This window comes from Rhamphochromis sp. 'chilingali' (genome assembly GCF_963969265.1).
Source record: "Rhamphochromis sp. 'chilingali' genome assembly, chromosome: 19".
In the NCBI taxonomy this organism is placed as follows: domain Eukaryota; kingdom Metazoa; phylum Chordata; class Actinopteri; order Cichliformes; family Cichlidae; genus Rhamphochromis; species Rhamphochromis sp. 'chilingali'.
Genome location: NC_137946.1, coordinates 17,074,119 through 17,100,828, shown reverse-complemented (window position 1 = coordinate 17,100,828; position 26,710 = coordinate 17,074,119). Strand labels below are relative to the sequence as shown.

At 39.5% G+C, this 26,710-nt stretch overlaps 2 protein-coding genes across 2 annotated transcripts in view; both read right to left on the bottom strand.

Annotated features, from left to right (window-relative positions):
* The window catches only part of LOC308386830 (uncharacterized protein), a 15,718-nt gene extending 15,288 nt beyond the window's left edge, over positions 1–430 (bottom strand). Inside the window, exon 1 of the mRNA XM_080866636.1 lies at positions 361–430. The gene's annotated coding sequence lies outside the window, so the exon portion shown is untranslated. The remainder of the gene's footprint in view (positions 1–360) is intronic.
* Positions 431–3,291: 2,861 nt separating this feature from the next.
* grm5a (glutamate receptor, metabotropic 5a) lies at positions 3,292–23,691 on the bottom strand (the record flags this gene model as incomplete). Its single annotated transcript, XM_080866824.1, has 17 exons — positions 3,292–5,969; positions 7,506–7,675; positions 7,785–7,967; positions 8,123–8,248; positions 8,332–8,490; positions 10,761–10,947; positions 11,265–11,382; positions 11,847–11,973; positions 13,656–13,824; positions 13,916–14,040; positions 14,118–14,239; positions 14,333–14,568; positions 18,944–19,193; positions 21,529–21,643; positions 22,062–22,323; positions 23,018–23,151; positions 23,464–23,691. 17 exons carry the CDS (start codon positions 23,689–23,691, stop codon positions 5,048–5,050), a joined length of 3,633 nt encoding a protein of 1,210 aa, XP_080722950.1. The 3' UTR covers positions 3,292–5,047.
* Between the last annotated feature and the right edge of the window lie 3,019 nt (positions 23,692–26,710).

Below are 26,710 nucleotides of genomic sequence, written 5' to 3'. Positions count from 1 at the left end.
ATACGGTGGGTCAAAAAAGGGGCAATGCCCTCTTAAACAAACGTCCTGCCCCCTTAAGTCAACTTTCTCAACTTTTAGAAGTTGACAAAGAAAATAAATTAATAATAGATTACCCACAAACTGAATATGGACAAGGTTTACTACAGTAGCTGAAAAATCCGCTTGAAAAGGCACAAACGAGATGATAGGTTTCACGTGTCGTTCGTTCTTTACCTCCGTGCACTCTTTGTACGCAGGCTACCACAGCACCCCCAACTAAACATCCTGCTAAACGCAGCTTGCCCCCGCCTTCAAGTTGAACTGAAGTTGATAAAGAGCCCATGTCAAAGTATTGTGGTTAAGTTAAATTTATTAACCTACCTCTGAGATGAAGTGCAGCTGCGAAGAACGTACTTTCTCCTGTTTGACTACGGCAGGCAATGAGGTGCGTTTATTGTCTGTCTGTCAATTTGAGTTTCCATGAAACCGCGATAAACAGGTTGTTTTTTTTTTATTACTATGCCAACCCTTTTTAGTTTTGTAAGTACTGGCTATATTGAGAGGTCTTATTTTATTCTTACTTCATTTTGAAAATTTATTTGAATTAGGCCATCCAATTAAGATATATTTTATGTTGTTGGTTGTAAAGATCTGGATGGATATTTTATTTTAGTCTTCTATTTCTATTCTTTTTATTTTTCAAAACATTATGAATTCTCTCTCTCTCTTTTTTAGAACCTACCCTTTTTAGTTTTGTTAATATTGGCAAAAGTGTGAAGTGTTATTGTTGGTTTTGAATATATTTGTTAAAGGCTATCCAATTGAGGTAAATGCCTTTTTTTTGTTTTAGTTGTTAGAATCTGATGAGCAATATTTTATTTTATTTTATTTTTGTTTTTTTGCTTTTCTGTTTTCCCTCTGACGGTTTGCCACCTTAATGTGGTCAGGGGTTTTTCATGCCATAGTGACCATAAAAGCTAGACCATCAGTAGCTTAGCCTTCAGGTGGGACACCCAAGTTGGTCAGGTCTTAGGGTAGAGGCCTGACAAAGTGCAATCCACTTACATGACAAAAACAGTTACCCAGAGTAGGACTGCCACGATATTCGACTAGTCATGATTACGTTGACTATCAAAATCGTCAACAACTAATTTAATAGTTTAAAGCTTTATAACATCCTGAAAGACGCAGGAATAAGTAGTAGGATTTAAGAGTGTAATAACGGACTGAAACAGAAGATAGCAGCAATGAATGTACAAAGATGCCAGCTGCCGTTAAACGCCAAAGAAGAAGAAGAAGAAGAAGAAGCAGTCTCTGGTATAGTAGAAGCTGTGTCCAAATTCAGAGTCTGCATCCTGGAGGCCGGATTTGAAGGCTGATTACGTTACAGCGAAGCGACGAAGGCTGTCCAGATTCAAAGGCTCTTCAATATGTGGCCGACAAATGTGTCCTCTTTTTCCCCAGATTTTAAGCATGGGTCTGGTGTATCCTTCGTGGCCCAACCTATCCCAGAATTCATATTGCGGCCCAGCCATTTCCAGTTTCCAGCAATGGCGACAGCTACTTAGTTTTAATATTACCCTTTCTGGGTCACAAAATAAACTTTTAAGATACTTTTAAGAATGTAGCTGTGTAAACTTCAAATATCTGCTCGATTTATCAAGATATCACATATTTGCAAAAGTGCTCCGATGTTTTCGGAGACGTCTGTTACCCACTAGCTTGATAGCTAGCTGGGGGTTCAAGGCTCACTAGAGCCGGCGAACTCAGGTTAAACATGATAACTTCAAAATGTTATTGTTTTTTTTTTCATTCAGTGTTTTATTTGTTCTTGAATTAAACGGTTTGGCTGAGATTAAAGTTATAGTTTTCAATCAGCTGAATAAACATCAAACAGAAAACCGATTAAACAGAAGTGTGAGATGGTTGAGAATTTACTCCAGTGTCCTGTTATAAAAAGAACACACCAGCACAGCTCAGGTTTGCAAAATTACATCTGAACAATCATCTCTAGGAAAAATAACCTGTGGACAGGTTAGATCAATGTGGAGATGTTTGGCCATAATGGTACCACATATGAAAGAGAAGCAAAACGTGTATATCGACACAAACACCTGATAACAACTGTTAAGCACGGTGGTTAAGGACTGATGATTTATGCTCGTTTTGCAGCCACAGGACTTGGTAAACTCCTCTGTACATTCTACAGTCAAATGTGGGGCCACCTCTCCGACAGCTTTGCTGAAATTGGCTCATGCCAAGACAATGGTTCAAAGCACAGCAGCAAATCCACAACAAAATAACTGGAAAAAAAAAGAATCAAGATGTTGCACATTTCAAGTCTGGACCTCAATCCAATGAAAATGCTGTTAAACCTTAAGAAAGCTGTCCATAAACAAATGCATGCAAACCTTGTAAAGAACAGAAGAAGTGAGTCTTGGATACCTGAAAAATGTCTGGCACTCACATAATCACTGTGATTAGTGAATATGAATTACTGTCACTATTATTCCCAATTCTCTCATCATTTACAGTTAAATGAAAATAAAGAATAATCACTTATTTTTTCTTCCAGAAAGAAATTAACGCACAGTAACCTGCATTCCTACTAAAATTTAGGAATGTAGTGGAGACTGGCTGCAAGCCAGTTAGAGCCCTAAGAAAGCTGTTTATTTACTTACTTTACTTTAAGCTTATTATGCTCCAACTATGAATAAACCTTGCCCGCTATCTTTTGAACTCGTAATCTCACTATAAATTTTTGGACTACAGTGTATGGCATACAAAATTATATCACGTTATTTAATAAAGAACGTCCTAGAAATGCCTTTTCCCTTAGGTTTCTAAAGTATTGCAGCATGATTTGACAGAAAGGGTGCACACGATCCAGTTTTCAGTGTTAAAAAGAGATGCGACTCATTAAAACATTGGTTCTCCAAACTGTGGAGCAGCCACCTAATCCAGTAGGGAACAGAAACCCACCATAGGGATTTGGTCAGCCAGAGGAAAAATACATTGTGAAAAAAACTCAGTTGCCAAACCAAAACGACAATAAAAACATAAATTCCTATAAAATGATTGCCATTTGTTAGTACTAGTTGTGAGTTATACAGAGATATTACATTTTACTTCAACTTTCTAAATATTAAAATTTAATCACTATTGTCATATTCATTATGAAGCATTTCTCCATTCCTTCATTGTAAATAAGAGCTATTAACAATAATTTACAAAGCGCTAGTTTTGAATGGAAACCTTTAATGCAGTAGAAGACCAAGCTGTGAATTAAATCTGCAAACCGGATAAAAAACATAAGACAACCATTCTCTAAATCATGTCAGAAAATAGTGGCATATATTATAATGAACCTGCATGACTGGTACAAGCTGCATGCATGCATATGTGGCGACTATCCATGAACATTTTTTTTATATTAAAAAAACATACTGCACATTTCAAAAAAACATAAACGCATTCCTGTCTGTATGGAAATATCAGACAAAACAAGAAGATAGGGACTGAAGCCAGACTGGAAATAGTAAAAAGAAAAAGGTCTGATAACCAGACATATGTTAGCTACCATGTCAGTATCTTCAGTTACATCTTAGAAGCTGAAAAGCTGCAAACCTATGAATCCATATTATTCTTGACCTTAAACCTCAGAGAGGCAGAAGTGCAGACAAAAAAGAAGAACAAAAAAAGCATACCAAATGAATTAAAATATTCAGGCATAAGAAATTTGAATAGGCTTACAGTAAGATTTTCAGTAGCATATTTTACATAACCACAAAGTAATTCAATGCACTGGCACACATATAAGTAAAAAGCAAGGCTTAAAAAAAACTTTTTTTTAGTAGAAAGAAAAATCTGGCGCAATTTAAATTTGCTTCTCTCCTCCTTAAACTAATCTTAAAAGCACATCAATATCACTATTAGTATTGTTACTGTGCTACTGTATATATTCATAATAGTATTTTGACATTACGATATTAAAAAGTAAATCATTACAAACATACCTCAGAGAGTGTAAACAAATCCTGACATCATGCAAACTGGAGACATTTTGATCCGCCACATGACGACAGTCATTCAGCACGTTACAGCTGAACACATCCTGAGGTGGAAGATCAGTTTGGTCCACTACAGATCTTGAAACTTATACATTCAACTGAGTCACAACTAGATCAAAGAATTAAAGAAGACATCCAAGTAGTCCGAACGCTGTTTGTGGGTTAGACACCTGATGAACGCGTCCACTGGGAAAATGTCTGACTTCCTTGAGACATAAAAAGCTTCTGTCCTCTTGGGATAGGAGGTGTTTGATCCTCAGTACATGAAAAAGGTCACTGAGAAAGAGAAAAACCTGATGGCTGATTTGCAGCATTTGACCACTTTTCCCTGTTTAGCATCAGGATACAAAATGCGCTCTCATGTCTTTTGTGATTGGCAGTAAATTGTTTGATTTTCGCATAAATACCTTCTTGCTTCTTCCTACAATCTGGATCCAGCGGGGTCTCACAATATCACATGTTAGGGCAGTTTTTCAGTAGAAAAAGTGCATAAGGTCAACAACAAGCGATAAAAAAACACATTTACTCTCTATGTTAATGATAAAAGATAATGAAAAATATCCAAGTAAAACACAATCATATTTGATGTTGGGGTTTTGTAGTAATTTTTAATTTTTCTAAACACCTGGAGTCCCTAGAACAATAGCCGTATCAAAGTTGTCTTTGGAGTTTAAAACTGAGTTTGAAACATGTCAGAAAAGCAGTAAAAAGTCTTTAAAATGCCCTTATTTTGATTTCAGTCCAATTTTTTAAATCCTTCTATTGGTATTCCTCTCTAAGTCCTTCAGTACTCAATGAGGTCATGTGTGGGTGTGCCCAGTCGCAATCTGAAAATAAGCATCTGTTCATTGAAAAAAACCTTAAACATTCATAATATCCACATGAAGAAAGGCATCAAAGAGATTGGTCCAGTGGGAAGTTTTGTCTCTTGGAGTTTAAAATACTCCCTGGATAGAAGATTTAAAAAGGAAAATAAGTTGTGGGAGGGGGGTGCAGGTTTAAAGAGAGGACGAGCTCTGGCTGTAATGTCTCAGCAGCAGCTGGTCATATTCAGCCTCAGAGGCAGGGGACAGGGAAGGGGGAGAGCTGCCATTGGAGCTCAGAGATGAGTCTCTAAATGGAGAGGGAGGCGTCAGAGCCATGAGCTCCTCCATATCCTTGGCCCGTCTGCTACTCACGCAAGTCCCGGCCAGGTGCTCATAAATCTTACCCGCTGGTCGATTCTCGCAGAAACTGGAAACAGCTGTTACCTCCGCATATGTGGTGACGGTGGAGGGTGTCTGTCTGTTCCTGGGCGCGAGGTACTGAGGTGGACACGCCGTGGTGTCTGCAGTAGCAGCAGGCAGAGCAGTGGTGGAGGGTGGGCTGACGGTGGCTCCCCCTGGCAGCATCATGGTATTTAGCTCACTGATGTTGGCAGTGAAACGGTTAACCACACTACTGATCTGGTCCATGATTGTGGTACCCTGAGTTTGGCCGCCAATCATCCCTATGCCAATGTCACCCACTCCTATGATGCTAATGTCTCCATCATTCAATGCACCAACACCTTGGCTGTTGTCCCCGCCCCTTCTTCTCACCCCAGCGGGGTGCTCGGGTAAATAGGTGGGTAAAACTTCTGCATCCTCGGCATCCTCTCCTCCCTGATGACACACCGCCTTCGCTGCATGCTGACTGATGGTGGGCAAAGGTGACTGAGAGGGTGTGCAGGTGAAAGACTGAGAAAGCTGTGGCTCTTCGTACTGCTCCTTGACACCGTTGTCTGCTGGTGTATCCCCATCTTTAGAGAATGGCTTGATGATGGCTGTCTGATTTGCCTCGACTGGATCCTTTTTCTTCACGTGAAATGACATCCTCTTCCACAGGTTTGGTCTGTATCCACGCTCATTCTGTGTCCATGTAACTGATTTCCCATTGGAACTGAAAATCACATGAATGGCAGTAAGTAATCTCATACTTATGGTGTAATACTGCAAGTTGTCAGTAAATATGTAAGTATTTGGTGTAAATATCTGTAATTTATTTCAACATCACACCAGGGTTTTTTTTAAACTATTATAATCCATGATGAGGGTCATATTCCAATTCCTCTCACGAGTATTTCTACTCTCCTATGTTCTATCTTTTGCCTGCTGTGTAATATTAAGTCTCTTTGCATGTTCTTTTATCCTTCCTCGAAAGAGAAATCCTTAAAGGCAGTGGGGATCCTTTGGGAGTGCGTAACCCAAATGAGGTTACATACTCCCAGCTCTGGGAGCAGTTTTTCTTGGCTTCATATTCAGCCTGTTGCAACAACTTCTGCTCTACATGTATAAAGCTTAAAGAAGAGATGTGGATGGCTGTGCTCTTAGCTGTACTATATCTAAGCAGATCTTCCATATCGTTTGATGGACTCATGAACAGAAACAACTAAAGAAGGTGACTGTATTTTCTTCTCCAATCAGCAGTTAGTTAAACCTCATATCCACTGTATCACCCCAGCTGTCTGTAGCTGTCCCATTTTAGCTTCAGCTCAATCATATTTTTATCTTGTTGTACACTATGGGGCGATCGTGGCTCAAGAGTTGGCAGTTCGTCTTGTAATCGGAAGGTTGCCGGTTCGAGCCCCGGCTTGGACAGTCTCGGTCGTTGTGTCCTTGGGCAAGACACTTCACCCGTTGCCTACTGGTGGTGGGCCTGGTGGCGCCAATGGCCGCCTCGCCTCTGTCAGTGCGCCCCAAGGCAGCTGTGGCTACAATGTAGCTTACCAGTGTGTGAACGGGTGGATGACTGAATGTAGTGTAAAGTGCTTTGGGGTTCATAGGGACTAAGTAAAGTGCTATACAAATACAGGCCATTTACTATGGCATTGCAAATGTGGCGTGCAACTCCTATCAAACGTTAAGTTTTTTTATCGAAAATATCATCGGAAACTGTGCCAATATGGTCTCATATTGCTTGTTATTATAAATCAAGCACAAATAAATCAAAGATTTTATCTCACAATGCGTCATTATACAGTTGCTAATGGAAAAAATAAGTCATTATACAGTTGCTAATGGAAAAAATAAGCCACTACTTAAGGAGTTCACTCTAGTTTAAATGCTATGGAGAGTAGGAAACACTTTAAAAATTCAAAACAGAGGTAGTCCTACAGTACATGACCTCATTTCATCTCATAGCCATACCACCCTGAGCATGCTCAGTCAGTACTTGGATGGGATATCACCTGAAAATACCAGATGCTGTAGACTTGGGGCATGTGGCTCAGGTGGTAGAGTGGGTTGTCTACAAGTTAGAAGGTTAAGCCAAGTTTATCATATTACAGTCATCAGAGTGTGTGTGTGAATGTTAGATACAGCCCTTGAACATAGACAAAATGTTAAACCTATTGATTGATAGGCTCACAGCTATGTTAATAAAATCTTTGTTTGTTTATTTTTATCTCTATATATATACGTTAATGCCAGCTTGTACCTTATGTTGTCCTGCGTAGAGCCACGACGTCGAAACAAGTTGGCCATGCTGCTAGAAGATTTGCCAGATTTGGCAGCTTTCTTAGCATCGCCCACATGCATGCGCACAACTGTGGATGTGGTGAAAGCGCTGCGGACATTTTTCTCGGGCTTGGCGAGCATGATGTAGACCTGATAATGGAAATGAGCAAGAAGGAAGTGTAAAAAAATGTGTGAAAAGGGATAGTGCCAAACCAAACAGAAAATCTTTAGATTTTTAGGTTTTTTTTTTCTTTCTTACCTTGGGGACAAACATGCAGCAGAGAGCCACTGTGGCACTGAGGCTGACACTAAAGCACATGGTTATGATCTTGTAGTTGGAGCCAAAGTAAATTGGAACAAAGGCCAACCAGATGATACAGGTGGTGTACATGGTGAAGGCAATGTACTTGGCCTCATTAAAATTAGCTGGTACATTACGAGTCTGTGTGAGAAAAGGGAGTATGTACATTTTAAAGCAGGGCGTGGTAAAGTAAAACGAACAGTACACAGGAAAGAAAAGTGAGTAACAAAAACATATAAAAGTAACCGAAAATCTTAGTAAGCCTTGCATTATTGACTAATGCTATGTTGAAGTACCTTGAAGGCGTAGAAGGTGCAGCTGAGGATAAGCAGGCCATTGTAGCCCAGCGGTGCTACCACCCCCAGAGTGGTCAGATTGCAGATCAAGTGCACCTCACGGATACTGGGGTAATCATAGATCACCTAAAGAAAGGAAGAAGCTTCTCTAGTTGTATAAATAAATGTATATGACCATTCCCCACATTACAAAGGAAACCCGCACATACCTGTGGTGGCTCTATGATGAGAAGTGCCACAATAATCCCCAGCTGCAAGAGTATGAGTAGGAAGGCGATGACCAATTGTGCGCAGGCGGACATAAAACGCGGTTTCTTGGTACAGATCTTCTTTTTGCTGCCTGCCAGGATCCGTGCTATGCGGTTGGTCTGGATCAAAAATAGATCAAATGGTTATGCAGGCTTCAATGACATCGACTGTGGAGAATACATCTTGCACTGATTCATGACAATAATCCCCTTCCCAGTTCTTCAGCAGCAACCTCAGCCCACACTCAGACCCTCAACTTCTACCATGCTTCTCTTACAATTGGCTATCATTCAGTCTCTGGAGGTGGCTCTCCCAACATTACTCTAGAGTTGCCATTCTATTTATGCTTGAAAACATAAGACTACAACAGTAGATAAGCAGTTTGATAAAAAGTGGTTTATAAAGAGAAATTTAAATGAAATTAGAAAGCCCTTGCTCTGTCAAAATTATAAAGTCCTTTAAAGTCAGTCATTTGGGACTCATAGAAAAAACATCTTCTTTGAGTAATTTCGTCTTCCATCCCCTGAAGCTCTCTACGCACTGCTCTTGAGCTAAGGCCACATGAAGCTTGGAGGTTTGTAGCGACTGACTCTGCAGAAAGTTAGGGGGGCTCACTGTGCCCCTCAGTGTCCACTAACTCCAATTTTACATGGCCTTACACGTCATAGCTGTGTTGTTGTCATTCTCAATTGCTACCACTTTCATATAATACCGCTTACAGTTAACTGTGGAATATTTAGTAGTGAGGAAATTTCGCAACTAGTCTTGTTGCACAGGTGGCATCTTGTCATGGTACAACGCTGGAATTCACTGAGAGCGACCCGTTCTTTCACAGAAGCAGTCTGCATGCCTAGCTGCTTGATTTTATGCACTTGTGATGATGTAAGTGACTGGAACACCTGAATTCAAGGATTTGTACAGGGAAGTGTATACCTTTGGCAATATAGTGTTGTACGTTTTGCAGGCTTGTTTTGATAACTTCTTAACCGTGCAGCTCAATTCCAACATGTTGTTAAACACTGAAAGTGCCAGTGAGAAAAAATGTGACAGTAACTATTACTGTCACAGTAACTACACTCTTTAGTATACTGTATATTCCACAGGTACAGTTAGGGATGGGAATCGAAAACCGGTTCTTGTTGACAACCGGTTCCCACTGTTTCAATTAATTTGAATTGTTTGTCATTTTTGCAAACAATTCCCCACGTTGCAGAGCGTCATGTACCTGGCAGGAAACATGGTGCCTAAGCGGCACAAATGTTTGGTTATACTTTACGAGAACGGATGACAACAGGACAACTTGCAAGATATTTCATTTAAGGAAGGAAACACTACGAATATGCAAAAGCATTTGCTCACAAAACAGGCGATGACCTTAAATGAATGTCGTGTTTTTAATTCCGCTGCCTAGGACTAGTGAATCTCAACCCAGCAGCAGTGGTAACGTTTGCACGTCCTCTCCCGTTAGTGCGGCAGGTAAATAATCAACTAACAGTGCATATTATGTTAGCGCGATCTGCCTTATTACAAAACCTGCCATTACTGTGCATTGCATTTAGGTGACCATGATGAGAGAGACAGACAGAGTCAGGCTCAGATGCTGCCAGTTCTCGCTGCAGTCTACCGGTAGCGTCTCCTTTTAGGCCAGGATAGACGAATGTCACCGAGCAGTGACTAAGTTTGTGGTCAAAAGCTTGCATCTATTTGCCACAGCAGATGGCCCCGATTTTGTGAATGTGAATGTGTTTAATTGTAGGCAGGGACATTACTGGATATTCTTGTGTAATTGCTACAGAATAATTTATGTTATACTTTGTTATTGCTACAGACAAATACTTATTTTATTATTTTACATTCACAATTTTTTTTTTTCTGGGGACTCCGTGACACCCCATCGAAGAGCCATAGGCTGTGGATCTCTTAACATCTCACAGTTGGGTTACTCCTAAATTTCTTGTTCAAAGAGAAGATATAAAACAAAGTTCTAAGCTAATCGACCTGTGTCTTCTCCTTTTTTAAAAACAAGAATCGATAGGAGAATCGATAAAGAATCGAATTGTTAAACAGAATCGAAAATGGAATTGGAATCGTGAAAATCTTATCAATTCCCATCCCTAGGTATAGTAGTGATAGAGGGATGGTGATATAGGGAAAATGTGATCAGAAGTACACATATAAATTTGATTTTGAAATTTCTGATCTTAAAATTAAATACTGTAGAATACCTATTTTAGTGCTTAAAAGAATAAGCTGATTTCAAATGCAGCTGATACACAATGAGCACCTGTTTTAACCCACTTAGTTTCATAGGAAGTGAAAGAAGACGCTAACGTGCATATACTTTATGTGCTTGTTCCCCTACCTTCTGATAACTAAACAGAAAAAGTACCTTGGTGACGAGAGCAGAGTAGCTCATGGCAGGGGACAGTCCGATTCCCAGCCGCTGGAGGTAGCAATAGACAATGTGCGGCTTTGCGATAAGACTGAAAGTACACAGGTAGCCCAGACATATTCCTGCCAGAATAATGTAGCAGAGCTCCCGACTGGATGACTTGACCACAGGAGTGTCCCAAAACCTACAGATAAATGAAACATCTAGATTCACATTGCTGATAAAAGATACGCAGAGCACCGCAGTGACTGTTTTACTTTGTCTAATTAAATGTTAGTCATACAAAAGCATGAGACATTCAATACCGCAAAGGATGTATTGCATATATCACTAACAACCAGTTGCAAACAGGGACATCAGACTTTAAAAACATCTACAGAGTCGCAGTAAAACACCAACAGTAGGTCAAAATAAACTGATGTTAGCCCTTGCTAGTCCTGAATATGTATGTAAACATCCTGTGCATTCATAGTTAAATGTATAGATACTGGCTCCAATTACTTGATGAAAACAGATGTAACAAAAAGTGTAGCCATGAGGCCCAGGCAGGCAAAGACTACAGCAGCAATGGGCTCTGGATCCCCCCAGCGGACATACTGCACTGGAATTGGCTCACAACCTGAGGGGTGCAGAGAGATCATGATTAGTGAGAGAAAAAACATGAAAAGTTTCATTCAAAAATGTGATGCATTTGTAAACGAAATATTAAAACTAGTGTATTTATGTATTTTCATGAAACAGGCAACAGACTGTAGCTTACTCCAGCAACAGATTTTCACTCATGTTGCAACACTGTGGGCATCAACAATGTAACTGTTGTGTGTAAAATTTAGGAAAAAATATTTTTTTCAAACTAGAGAGGAAATAAAATATGATAGGACAGTTTACAAAGAAATCTGGATCTAGGTCTCTTTATATGTGAATACTATCTCTGTGCAGTAGTGTGTCTTTGTACAGAATGCTAGGGCTGTTAACGGATGTGGTCCACCGTCACTGCGGTGGACCCAGATTTCGTGGCTCCTCTGACCGCTGCGGAAACCGTGTAAGTGTAAGTGAAAGTGCCACAGATGAAGTAGTGCATACCAGTGAGGTCATCTGTGGGCCAGGAGCCAAGCTCACAGGCTCGGCAAGTGTACTCATCAAACACGAACTCGTTCTCTTTGCAGGGAGTGCAGGTCCAACAGCAGCTCACCTCTCCTTTACGGATCACCTGGAGACACAGACACACCAGTATGAAAGACTGGAAAGGTCTCAATGCTCCAATGACAATTTCCTGTAGGTAATCTTACCCTCTGACTGCTCCACATGCTAAGAAAATGAGAATTTGTTCACCAGGGGAGCAAATGAAGAAGAAAAAAACGTCCAGAAGGTAATTGAGTCTCATTATTAACAAAAAACTTTCCTCACCATAGCAACACGTATATGAAGAAGTGTAGCTGGAAAAGGAAAAGTGGAAGTGCGGAGGGTTAGTGGTTAGTGGTCTGGAGTTTTAATCAGAATTACTAAAATTTTTGTGCGGAGTTTCCCATTTCCTTTGGTTCTGCCGCATCCTCTAATAGTGCGAAGGTAGGTTGCCTTTGTGGGTGAACATGATTGGGAATCTGTCTGTGTAGGTTCCCAGTCATCCAGGTCATGACAGTCTAAGGAAAGAAAACGACTGGACTTTCTCAAATTTCTTGAAGACGTTTCACCTCTCATCCAGAAGAGCTTCTTCAGTTCTGAAACCAAATGGTGGAAAGTCCCAGGTATTTAAACCCTTGTGGCACCACTTTTAATCATGTGCCCCACCACATGAGCCAAGATGTGGAAAAAAAAGCATGGGTCACTACCACAAGATCCGAGCGGGGGTTGAGGCCTCTGGGTAGGAATCTCAAGACTGCACTGTAGGTGGTGACAGTTTCTCTATCCGTTAATGGTCGTTCACAGTGGCCATACATGGCCTCATTTACTCCTTTTACTCCCGGTCCAAAATATGAACACTGGCATCCTCAAAAGAGTGACCTTTACCCTTTAGATGTACAGCTGAGTCTTGTCCACTCTAGGTGACTGTTTGTTTTTTCCAATATGGAGGTTATTAACAATCATTAACACAAGCATAAACTTAAGAGCAAATCTGAAATGCTTGTGAGAGGTGATCATATTCTCGTTCTATTTCTTTCACTACATGTATTTTTCAGCCACTACAGGAAAACTTACAAGCCTATAAAATGCCATATGTTGTCATAGCTCTACAACGATTTCCCCACAACAGTTGAGATAAATAAAGGTGGTATGGTATTCCAACAGGCTGCTTCTGTAGCGGTGCACTGCTCCACATAAACAACAGGGTGTCAGAAGTAAAGAGGGATTCATATTAGAACTTAGGGGAAAATACTGGAGAGGGACACTTCAGTGTTCTTCGTGATTTGAATTATCTGGAGGAAGCTTAAAAAGGTCCAGATGGGAGATGATAAAAGCTTGAACAAAGAGCTTTGCTGAATCCCTGGCAGAATACTCGAGGATCTGACTGGACCAGTTTTAGAAATTGTGAACCCGTGGGATCAATTTAAGGCTGCTGTGTGGGTCGTGTTTTTTCGAAAGGTTTCTTCATTATAACTGTCCCGAGTTGTCTGGTCTGTGGTTAAATGTGGTCATATGGCATCATGAATTATGAGCGGCATCAAAAAGAGAAAATGTTCATAATCCACCCTTTAGTTTGATGCACACATTAAAATCAAGTCATTTGCATTGTCTTTTGGTTTGATATATGATCTTGTCACGATTGTGTGTACAACTATTGCTACAAACTGTAAAAAAAAAAAAAAAAAAGCAAATACATTATAGATTAAAATTTTGAGTATTAAACCTTAGAGGTGTAACTCTGGCCCTTGAGTGCGCTGAACGGGTTCATACCTTAATCTGTGCCTTCTGGCAGGGCTCAGAGCAGACTGACTGGATGATTTCACTGTTGTTGCTCCAGATTTCTTCATCATTCATCTTTAGGCCACCCTGATCCCAGCTTCCCACATGGATGTAAGCGTATTCATCTTCACCTGTCTGCTTGAAGTTCATGATTTCATACCTGAGGCAAGCATGCAATATAAACACACATTAAACAGCAATTTATGCTTTTCCTGCCCCCTTTTTTCTGCCTTTGCCATCTCAGGCCTTACCTGCCGGGTGAGTCTCCATTCTGGTCAAAGAGGATGGCCTCCCCAGATACACCAGTAAAGTTGGTTTTCATCAGGAAATCTAGCAGCTTGCGACCATCAATGGGACGCATGCTCTCACACAAACCCTGTGGAAGAGAAAGTGATGTCACTGCTGTCACAACTGATGTGAAAGCACTTAAATGTTTTCTATCAGTCCTCATACCTTATATCCTGGACAAAGTGCTTGTTGCATGGCATGTAGGCCATAAGCCATCGAATAAATGGCATTTATGACAAAGCCCATCTTGGTGTCTTGAGCATATTGATGCCGCAGAGACTCTCTCCCTGTGGACAGAAAGGAGATAGACAATAGAAAACCCTTGTAATGATAGTATTTTACTGATTCGTTAAAAGTGTCTAAGTAGGTGTTTTACTAACAAGTGCAAGTGCGGTTGTAAGCAGTGCTCTCCTGTGGATGTCCCTTCAACCTGCACTGGAAGCGGTGCTGCCAGAACTCGGGGAACCAGGGGTTCCTCAGGTTAGCGTCAGGCTTCAGGTTCAGGTAGTAATCATCAAACCAGGTCACATACGCCGACTTTAACTTTATAGTGATTCCCCCGGCTGCTTCCTTCTGGTAGCCATTAGTCACATCATACCTGTCAGCCCAGCCATCGCTGGACAGGAGGAAGGGAAAATTAGAAAAAAGTGCAACAGCTAGTTTAGGTAAGTACTGTTACTATTAGGATGTTATTCTTCTTATTTTTTAAATTATTTGCTTCATTATTTATTTTTATTATTTATTCTTTTTATTTCATTTTTTGGCTTATAAATGTGAGTATAAAGTATATAAAAACATAGCTAGTGGGACAGCTAGTTCCCAGAAAGCATTCAAAGGGTGTAGTGCACACAGCAAGATTTGCTAAAAACTTGTTATTGCCTGTTATCTGTTAAGCACAGCTGGAAAACTTGACACTTTACACCAGAGAAACAAATTGAAAAGGGCTACACTGCAAACTGTAAAAGAGACATCTCTTTAAAGCACCATTCAGGACTATCAGATAAGAATTATGCCTTAAACACATTAGTACAGCGAACCTGGAAATCGAGTGTGAATGTCAGCGATATAGAACCCTGGTGCTTTTCTGCCAAGTAATGCTTTTCAACCCCTACCTACCTATAAATATATATGGATTTTTATATGGATTTTTCAAAAGCTGCCCAAGGGCAAGAGGCATCTTATTTCACAGGTAACAAATATTTTCCAATTTTCAGCAAAACTGACAAATACAATCATCACACCAGGAATCAAGAAACTTCTGAAATTGCTTTTTAGATTTCTGAGACTGTCACAGCTGAAGGAAATTATCTGCGAAGCCCAAAAACAAGAAACGTGATCATATTTTACTTCTGTTATTAATATATTTTCCTAAACTTGTTCTATAGATTCACACTCCTTCCGAGTTTGCCTCAAAAATAAATCTGGGTCAGTGTTGCAATAAGCATTCATATGTTTTCCTATGAGCGCTTGCATCTATGCTTTTAACATGATCAGATCGTGTTGCCATGGCAACTATGCAGTGTTGAACTGCTTCCCCCTCCTCACTGCTTGCAGATATCTTGTAGTGGATTTAGAAAGTAACATAACACTGAATTCACGATGGATTATTATTTATTTTATTTTTTTTGCTGAAAAGCTGTTGTGTTGATAATAATTTATTGGCACACAATTGCTCAGACTGGAAGAGACCAGAGGTGTCTTCATAAATGAATGACTGAAATGAGAATAACATTTACAATGATGACTCAGATAAGCCAACACAAGACTTACAAAGTTCTAAAAAATAAAGCATTTGTTTTAAGCATTTTCTATTGTTTTTGTTTTTTTTATTTCCCTATTTTATTCTTTAATTAATTTCTCAGATTTTAACAACTTGCATCTCTGCACCAATCTGTTACTATTCCTTTAAATCTAACTGTCAAGGTTCATAGTATATTGGAACTCAAAATTATGACAGAAAATATTTATTTTTGTTTGGCGAAGGACCTTAAAGGTCCTTTTTCTTAAAAAAAAAAATCCACCGCCGAATAAACTCCAAACAAACATCAGCAGACTGCAGTGTCTGCACATCTGATGTGGTGTTTTTTGAAAAACACAGAGGTCTTGGAGTCAATAAGCTATATCTATCAGTGAACTGCTTGAAAAGATTTCTACTCCCATCTATTATTATCTCTCCCTCTGGATACTTGTCTACAGTCAGAAAAAAGGCAAAAAAAAAGAAGGGTGATTACACATCCACGCATGTGCATACATGTAAAAATGCACACTTCACTGACACAAACAATTGCACTCTTCTAACTGAAAAAAAGAAGTCATTTTTGAAAACTTCGCTAACCGAGCTGGAGTTACACAACAGTAGTGTGGGTGGATTTTTTTTTTTTTTTTATGAGAGTGAGGTAGGAGATCATTTCATAACTCATCCTTAGAGAAGCAAGTACAGAAATGGTACACTGGCATGAAAAAGGCAGAAATGGATATGAAAAGCATGGAGGGCTTTGACTCTGGATAGTTTGAATCACACTTGAACGAGAGCTCTAAAACCCACACATCGACCTTGGAGGGCAATATGCTGTATGCAGCATGTTGCTACACCACCTACAGCCTGAAGACTCACATAAACGTGCAAGGATGTGCATCCACAGACACACATACACACACACAGATACGTGTGAACACACATCGTTTTCTTATTTCACTTTAAAATACATGTATGAGCAGATTTTTATGAGGAAATACTTTAGAACTCCTCACTTCTATAAAACAAACTTGAGGCCACAAACGTTCCCATATCTAAAATCTGAAAATTTAACAAAACACACATACAAAAAAAAAAAAAAAAAAAAAAAAAAATCCAAACCAGCTGTCTGACCAAAAGAAAAAAAAAACACTCGTCCCACAAACAACCAGTCCAATGCATCACACCAATTTGCAGGTGAGAAGCCAGTCAGGGGTTGGGTTGCTATGCTAACACTAAAAACTCCAAGTGATTAGTTGGAGCGCTTTGTAAAGGAACTGATGGAGCGTGTGTGTCATGAGTGGGCAAAGAGGAATATGCAGACAAAACAAAATAAATGAAAAATAACCTTTTATTTGGTTCAAAGACTAAAAATGGCCCAAACTGGAAAATCCAAACTCAGGCATAAGCATGTGGCACACGAGGGACCAAACACAGAATCACAAACAGAGAGAAAGACTTGACAAAAAGATCCAAGAAACTAGAAGGGAGGGCAAAAGTAAACCAAACACAAAGAATCAAATATTAATAACACAAACTCTAAATCCTCAAAGCATAAATAGTCACAACACGATTACTAATCAAACCACAAAACTTTAAACTGAAGCTAAACCAGAGGGTATATAAAGTAACATTTCAAATGGCAAAAACTACAGGCCAGAATCAGCTCTGTAAAATGTAAAAGCTAATCTATCTAAATGAAGAGCAAGACACAGGTCAACCTCAAACAGTGGCCATTAACTTATTAAATTATTTTGAAATTCATCCAACAGTACACCCATCCAACATAGTTGACATTCCCACTTCTAGACCACTAATGTGACTAAAAATAGGGAGTGTACTTATATAACCTTTTGCCTTTATATACAAATGTGATACATTTTCATTTATCCATAGATATCTATCTACATGAGCTCAGTTTGGCTGCTGATCAGATGCAGCTGTATAAAACAGGCTTAAGTACCTCAATTTAAAAGCATCCAGTCTAGGCATGTACTGCAAGGTGACAGATCTTTCAAGCTAATGAAAATGATCGTTTGTGGAGGCAGCTAACAAGAAATGCAAGAAAAATGTTGAGTGATGTTAAATACACATCACTGAAGGACAGAACTCATAAAACGCGTGCTCATTAATGCTTGCATGAATGCATCAAAAACAACTGGAGACAAATCTGACACCTCCGCAGTACGTTTCGAATCTAGTCACCCTCATAATGAGGGACATCTTAACAAATTAAGCACAAGTTTTAATAATGAGCACATTTCAACAGCACAGCTACCTGAAAGCTCTGTATGGATAACATAGATGGTAGAACACAGTGTTTTGCAATATGTAGTTCAAGGTTATTTTATGTTTCCTGCTGTCAGATTTGAGCGACAGCCTACATATGTGGCCCCTAATGAGGAAAGGCATTTATAGACCACCAGGGACAAGAGCGAGCCAGAGAGCTAAACCTTAAAATAAAACATGTTATTCTCGGAGAGAGTGAAACCTCCTGCTAAATCAACCACCTCTTTCTGCTTGTTTTCTCCCCTTGTGTATCTAATTGAATGCTTTCCTCCCTGCTCGGTTTTCACAATCTTTGACAGTTTCTTCATTTAACGTATCGTTAGAATGATCTATGCATTAAACATAGGCCACATCAAGAGCAGATTTGATGTGGTATGGTGCGAGATCTCTTATAATGATGACTATGTTTTAACATACTGGACATCAGGAAAACAATGCTTTATCTAATGATTAGACTACTCAGATTTTCTTATAAAAGGGAAACAGAGTAACTGGAATACGTTGGTCTGGCACTATTTACTGTTGTGACAGCTATAATAATAATAATAATAATAATAATAATAATAATAATAATAATAATAATAATAATAATAATGTATGGCTCTGTTACCTTTTTCTCTATATGGAGCTGCAGTAGCAGTAGTAATTGAAATTTAATAAATGTTAATATATTCACAACTGAACTAAAAATGTGCAAAAAAGATGTAAAAAAAATACCTTTGATTCCATGATGTTGATGGATGCAATGAAAACACTGATGATAGCAAGGATAATGATGATGTTGGTGATGATGACAGGAAGACAACAAATCAACAATCTTCTCTTGATGGTGGATATCAGAAGAAAATCTGTATTGGCAAGTAGCACATGATACTAAGAGGATTTAACAGCTTCTGATAACAGCAAAAACTCCAACAGTTAAGAAATGCAGTCTAAAGAATCCTACATACCAGAAGTCGCCACTCACCTTCCGACGAGGACGAACTCTCCCACTAGGCGTTGTCGTCTCATGGCCATCAGTATCCCTCGGACTGTCATGCCCTCACAGAAGCAAGCCACAACCCTGGCTTTGGGTAGATGGCCTCTGAGTTTCTGCAAAAGCTTGTCAAAGCTTTGCTCCCCTGCATTGCTGTATATCTTGTCAGAGTGGGCAATGCAGATCCCTTCTTTTGCTGCCATGTCTTTAAATGCCTCCATACCGCTCTCACCATAATTACCTGTGGAGGTAACCACATGAATGCAATGGTGTTCATAAAAACATAAAAGCTGGGGGTCTGTTAAATAGTTGTTGCTAACTTCTTCTTCTTTTGACTGCTTCTTATCCCAAGCATCCTCCTCTGACACAACAACTCTTTGAACATCCTCCTGCAATACATGCGCAAGTCTTCATCGTCACATTACCCCAGTTCTTGAAAATTGCTACCAGTACACTTCTTCTCCATTCCTGAGGCATTCTACAGGATTGTGTTTAAAGATCTGGCCAAAAAGTCCACTGTCATCTCTCTTAGACATCTCCACACCTCCAAAATGGTGCCAGCATTTTTTCCATTCCTCATCCTCTTCATAACTGCAGTCACTTTTTTCTTACTAATCTTCTGCGCTTCCTGCTTCACTGACTATCTTCCATCTGTCCTCCTCCCTGTGACATTTTATTCATCAGCTTTAAAAGTACTCCCACCATCTTCTCAGCAAACTCTCTTCACATGTTAGTACATTTCCATCTCTGTCCTTAATCATCCGAACCTGCTGCACATCCTTTCCAGCTTGTGTATCATTCTCATCTAAATTTCAAATTTATCTCTGACTTTTCCAACAATTTTGTTCACATTACTGTACAACAATTGCTTCAGCATCTTCATTGTGATGTTTCTAACACATTTACTGCTTAGCCCAATTGTTTTTAGTGTGCTGACACAGATACAGATGAATGTATGAACACTTGCGTAATGCCAGCGCAGCACTTGGGAATCTGGTACATTTCCCCCCCAATTACAGGAATTGTCAGGGGTTAAACTTTTCTGTTTTTGCTAGAAATCAGGTCACCTACTTTCTCATGCTTCGCGAGGATGCTCTCCCTCTGACACTATTTGAAATATTTTTTTCTATCACTACACATGAGTAACGTTGCTTGCGTTCTTGAGTGGCAGCAGCAACAGTTTTAAATTGATTTTCTGTGCTTTAGAAATGATTAAATTCTCTGCCATTCATACTAGTGATGCTGTATTTTATATACACTAAAATTGCTTTATACTCTTTAATGTTTCTCTGTGTTTGTTCTAACTTTCCAAGAAACTGGTTAACCTTCCATGGGTCTGAGAGTCTAACTTTTAAAAGACTAATAATCAAAGCTCACTCCATTTCACAGATATTTAAAAGTAAAGACAACCAAGGATGAATATTATTTATATATATATAACTTTCCAGAGTGGTGAATGCCTTCTTTAGCTGATGTAACTGGTTCACAAAATTGTGGAAAACTGTTCAGGTAATATATATATATACATACATAGGAAAAAATCGAAGTGTACACATGTAATTACACATGTAATTACATTCATGAAATAAGAAATAGAAAGTCAGCTGGATAACCCCCATTGTGGACTACATGTTAAAAAATGCTAGAAGAATAGATGTAGTGTAAACATCAGACTACTTTGGAGAAGAAAATTCAGCATGCAAAACACACTTACTTTAAATCCTCCCCTACAGTAGATTGGTAATTATACAAAAAAAAAAAAAGAAGAAGAAGAAGAAAAAAGGAACAATCCTGCCTAAATCTGGCACTTAAGAGCGATTTATTTCAGAATTGTATGTCCTGGAGCCACTGAGACATTATAAAAGAGGCAGTAAATATATGGAAACCCTTTTGAATAAAGATAAGAGTGATGCATTCGGAGTATATTTTCTTGTGATTAGTTAATGTTTGTTACACTGACGTTTGCTTTTTGGGGAGTGTTGTGCATCGCAGCCTGGTGTGTCATTGTCGCCAGAGGACAACAATAAATATGAACGTTTATTACTTTATTGCTGGAACATTAAGTAAAGTTATATACCTGCTGTAAGAATGTTAGGCAGAAACTTAAGCATTAATGAAATCAGGGGACAACGCAGCCTGATACACAAACAGTTCAAAGCTTGTGACAGTGATCAATTTATATTTTTTTAATGATCAGTTGTACATTAACAGACAATGAATTTGCCTAAAAAATGCACATTGATACGTTTGTAGGCGTGGATGTAAAGACAAAAGCACATTTCAGAATTATTGCATCACAAGGCTTTTTGAATTTTTCGATATATACAGCTAAGCTCCTTTTGTTGTGTGTTGTGCTTTTTTTTTTACACCCCCTCACAGGTAAACTTAAAAATGCTTGAATCAGATGAATGAATGGGGAGTCACGTGCTTCCTGATGACTAAAACGCTTTAAAATAGATTCTTCAGATGCAACTGGAAAAGAGCTGTACCTGTATGTATATAAGTGGTCTTTGGCAGGAACAGAATAAAGCAGAATAACAGAAAAAACTCTAACACTCTGACATACACAGTCTTACCTTCAGTGTGTATTGCAGACACGTAGCTCCAGTTGTATCTCTTGACAATGTCCACCATTGCTCTGGCCTGTTGCATATCTGATGGTACTACTCTCATGAAATATTTATACAGGCTCTGTTGGAAGGAATTTACATGATCACCAGTCTGGCAGTTTAGCTGGCTTATCTGCATGCAACAGCTCGTCTACTAGTTTGCATATTCATCCCTTATAATCTTTACACCATACCCATCGCTGTGCGCTAGCTTAAAAGCAGATTCTCAAAATTGAGATCACGTTTTATCAAACATGATGTAAACCAAGCTGAAGTTTTTAGATTGGTTTGTGTTTTTGTATTTTACATGAAATTCCTTTTTATCAAAACAAAAACAAAAAAACTCAAAGCACTAACTGTTTTTTGTTTTGTTTTTCTTCCCTGCCACACTTGCCACGCATGTCCTCACACTTTGATGAGGACATGCTTACTGCTTTGTTATTCAGTGTGGATTTAAAGTTTGCAGCTCTGTTGTTAGCGAGTTTGTTGACTAGCCTTACCTTGTCACTGAGATCCATGCTGGTGGCTGAGTAAGCTATCTGTGGGATGTTGAAGAGCTGGAGGAGATTTTGCACCTGGATGGCCACAGAGCTGGAACCTGGTCCAATAAGTCCCACAATAGGCTTCTTCCCCTGAAGAAGCATGCTCCCTCCTTCTGCCGTGCATCTGCCCTGGCTCTCCTCCTCGTCGCTGGACACTAGTGTGTCCCGAATAAACTCAATACTCTGTTCCAGTGCCACGGCAGAGTGCCAGCACGAATCCCTGGTGTAGAAAGACTGAGTTAGCAATCACACTGTTTTGGCAGGAATTATGGGAACATGAGGTGAGGATTGTACAGTCTGTGCTTCAGTGATTTTGAGGAAACCACTACACAAAGACAATTTCAAAATTCCTCAGAAGTCTGGAATTCAATGTTTAGGAAGTCTGCGCTAATCAGAGCAGATCAGTGTCTTTTAAGGTCTTTATAGTACAAAATTCCCACTTTGTTTTCCATGAGCTGTGTCAGGAAACACAAGCAGGTCATCACAAGCAGGCTTGCTGATGACTTCAAAATGTTGCTTTTAAATACTGCATTTACTTCAAAAGAAACTACAGTCTACCCTTACCTGTCATGCTGCTTTTGTGGCTCAATTCCTCCAGCTACGGTTCACTTGCTTGCACTCAGCCATCTTCAGAGTCTATTTGAAAGTTTGCTTGGTTCTCCTCTGATGCCTATAAACATCTCCCCCATGTACTTTGATACTGTCTATTCATTTAAAGCAACCAAAGTTTAGAAGCCTTCTTAAAATATCTTTCTGTGTTTAACATAATATTATAATTGATCTCATAATGAACCAGTCTGTAAGCCAAACCATCAGTTGAATAAAAATTCTTCATTGTGTAAATATTGTGTAAGGCTGACAACAATGTCCTGCTAAAACAAAAGGACAACACAGTGAGCTCTGTCAGTGCTGACCTGATCTCGCAGCCCAGGCTGATGTTGGGAAGGATGGTGGGGTCTGCATTAATTCGGTCCAGAGTGTGCATCATGGCTTCCACTCTCTGGATCCCGTACTGCTCACGGACCGCACCACACTTTCGCTCATGGACCTGATCAGCACAGATGGATCATTTACATTTGTGACACTAACCCCCTTAACGCCTAGTGTATGTGATTTCCCCCTTTTTTATCAATAAATTGCAAACAAAAAAATAACAAATGCACGATGGAGCAAATATGATACAAATTAAAACTCATATATGCAAATATTAATATTTTATTTGTTTTAATTGTCAGAAGGTTCAATAACCACTCCTGTTTTGCAAAATTTAAATTTTCTGGCGTTTATTTTATGACTCAGACTTTAAAGGGTTACACTGAGATGTGTGCAAGCATATGCACATAAACACATCAAAATGTACCTTATCTGCAGGTGGTTGGTGGTGGACAGAGAACAGAGCTCCTATGATGATATCACCAGGGATATGTGCCAATACCCTTCTCTCGTTGTTCTGGGCATTGACCCCAACCTGGTCTTTCAAGCCCAGCCAGCTCACATCAGTTCCCAGCAGCACAGCCACCGCTAACAGCCGCACATTCAACTTCAGGATGTGTCCCATCCCCGTGGTCCTCGTTACACCTCCCGCCATCTTCTGACCACTTATAGCTGAGGTTCAGCTGAGGATTTTGCGTTTGGCTTTGTGCTTGTAGAGCCAAGGGCAAGGGTTGGATTCCTGAGCAAAAAGCATTATAGAATTATTTTAAAACATAAAAGTTCAGACAGCATTTTTAGGTACGATGAAAATGAAAAATGTTTTCACTTTTTCTATGACATCCAGTTGCTGTCTGTGGTGCTGAAACGCCAATGCATCGTGTAACTTGGGTAAAACTGACATAGAGCCAGGTGTTTCAGTGGAGTACTACAACCTACTTAAAACTCGGAAATCTCCTCTGCTTTAATAATTCATCAACAGCCACAGAGTGCTTCGCATAAGCAAACTAAAAGATAGCTTCAGCCTACCTTATTTCTGCCCGTGCAGATGATATTCCTTCCGAGATCGTTTCCATCACCAAGGAGCAATTTTTAACAAATAAAAAGCGCGGCGCACTGCCTGGTTACAGCACACTGCAAATAGCAGCAGATAATGCCCGTTATTGGAACATGCTTGACTTACTGACGCACACGACAGCCCCCCCTCCTACTCCTTTACCTCCTCCTCCTCCACCAAAACAGTGGAAAGCATGGAGCAACAACAGAAGGTATAACGATGGAATTCTTCTACAGGGGAGCTACTTAGACGCACTATTAAAAGACAAAAACAAACGTGTGGAAGGGGGGGGGGGGGGGGGGAGGGGTGAATGAAGGGAAAACAGAGGTGGGAGATCATTCGCGTGCCTTCCTGTTTTAATTGTTACCACCTTTTGATGAAATCTGCATAACTAGACGGCCCCCGCTCATTTGAATTTTTAACAGTTCATTTCCTCTGATTATATAAAAAGAAGTTTTAATAATTGTGTTTTGAGCCCATTCACAAATCACCATCTCAAAAATACTTTACTTATATTTGAAATTTAAATTCATCATTCCAAAATCAGACATGGCTGGAGTTTGGACTGCATGGAAAATGACAGTATCCACAAGAGAAGAGGAGATGAACTGATTGTTTCTTGGAATTCAACTGCAGCTTTTTCCCTCTCTTGCTTTAGGGCAGAATTTTAAATCACAGGACTTATTTCTACAAAACTGACACCTCTCTCTGTTTCACTGCATTTCTTTTAATGACATTCTGTTTTCGGAATAATAAAAAGGGAAGAAAGAAAGAAAAAATAAACCTGTGGCGTTACCATGCAAACCAGCCTGCAATCTCAATGTTGGAAGTAGAATCCAAGACATCCCACAACTTGTGTGTTGATCATTTTCACCTCAACAAAAAGGGCGTTTAATATGCTGTTTTTGATCATCTTCATCATCTGCATCTGAAAATAGGGGGAAACGTATAAGAACGGTGGGATTCCCTAACTTGCTTAGGGAATATAAATGTGAAAAAATAGTCACAGATTTGTTTGATTTAGTTACTTGAACGCAACACCAAGCTTTAAGAGACCACACTTTAGCTATTCACCTTAAAACACACACACACACACACACACACACACACACACACACACACACACACACACACACACACACACACACACACACACACACACACACACACAAGCCACGACGTCAGAAGCCAAAGGAATAGATTTTGATGAGAAGATATTTTGCAAAATTCCATCTGAGCTATCAAAATCCAGAAATCAACGCTCTCATATGTGTACACAGGCAAATATAGAAGCTAACCTGTTCGCTGGTGTCCGATTTTGGTGTTTTCCTGTACATAAAGACAATTACATCATAAACTGGTAACCTAAACGTGCAAATTGGCGCATTAAAAATAACCAGATTGCAGGAAATTAAGTCTTTGATGCTCAAAATTATCCGGGGGAGGATTTCCCCGGATAATTCTGAAAGCCGTGTAAATTTGTCCACCCCCATTTAATGTCGCATCCAATGCACAAATGAAACCTATGCACACATATATCTAAGTAACTTACAAGTCACAATCACCTATTTACATCTTAGTAATTTCACCAAAATATGGGTGCATTTTCTACAATGTGTCAGTGAACTCGAAAAGAGTATCTGCTCCTGAGCTGAGGCTTATTTGTTGCCTTGGGAGACGGGCAAAAAGAAAAGGTAGGCCCAGTGAACGAGCAAGACGATATTTATGGCTACGTAACGCCCTCTGGTGGGGACTCGCTTGTCGACAAGGGTAATGTCCCAATCCCGTGAACATCACATGAAATTTTTTCTGCAAAGTGAAAAAGTTGAACTTTCCAGTGACGTTGAGATAGCAGTGGAGATAACACAACAAACATTTACCGCTTCTACTGAAAGAGCACAATAAAGCTTTCTATAATATTACCACAATAAAGCTATTGCTTATGGCAGTTATCTTATCAGCTCGTCATATGAAGTCTCCTGTGTTGTGCACAATGGATCGTGAAACCGGGTTCAGAATCATACGACCACAGATATTAAACGGTAAAAAATCCACAGGGGACTTTTTGGAGAATGCTTGGTTACACAACAGTCTACATATAAATAGCCTATACCACATACTAAAGTAGGTCGTCTGTTTTTTTTTAATCATATATGCAATGAAAATGTTCATCTTTAGTGCATAATTTGAAGTTATTGGGTTATTTAGCAGTTATTACTCACTGATTTACATTCATGTCACAAAAAGGAAAGAAAAGACAACATGAAAGCAGATAAAAATATGAAAATGTGTTTTATGTTTGCTTGTCTTTGTTCATATTTCTCCTGTGGTTTGGGTACTGTCATGGTGAGTTTCATCCCGTAATGGCAGGAAAAACTGTTCATTTTAGTATGTGAATGTGTAGATCATGAGTTTGTTTTGTTCTCACTATTAGGGCTGTGCACGCAGATAGAATCTGAAACACATAACCTGTGAAAATAAAGAAGAAAGAACACTGTTCTGATGTAAAAGTGGGCATACAGGTTTATCTTGCAGTAGACTCATCAGATAACCAAAACCAAAAAAGCCCCACAAGCCATAATTATTTCAGTTTTACATCACTAAAGTCTGCAGGCTGTAG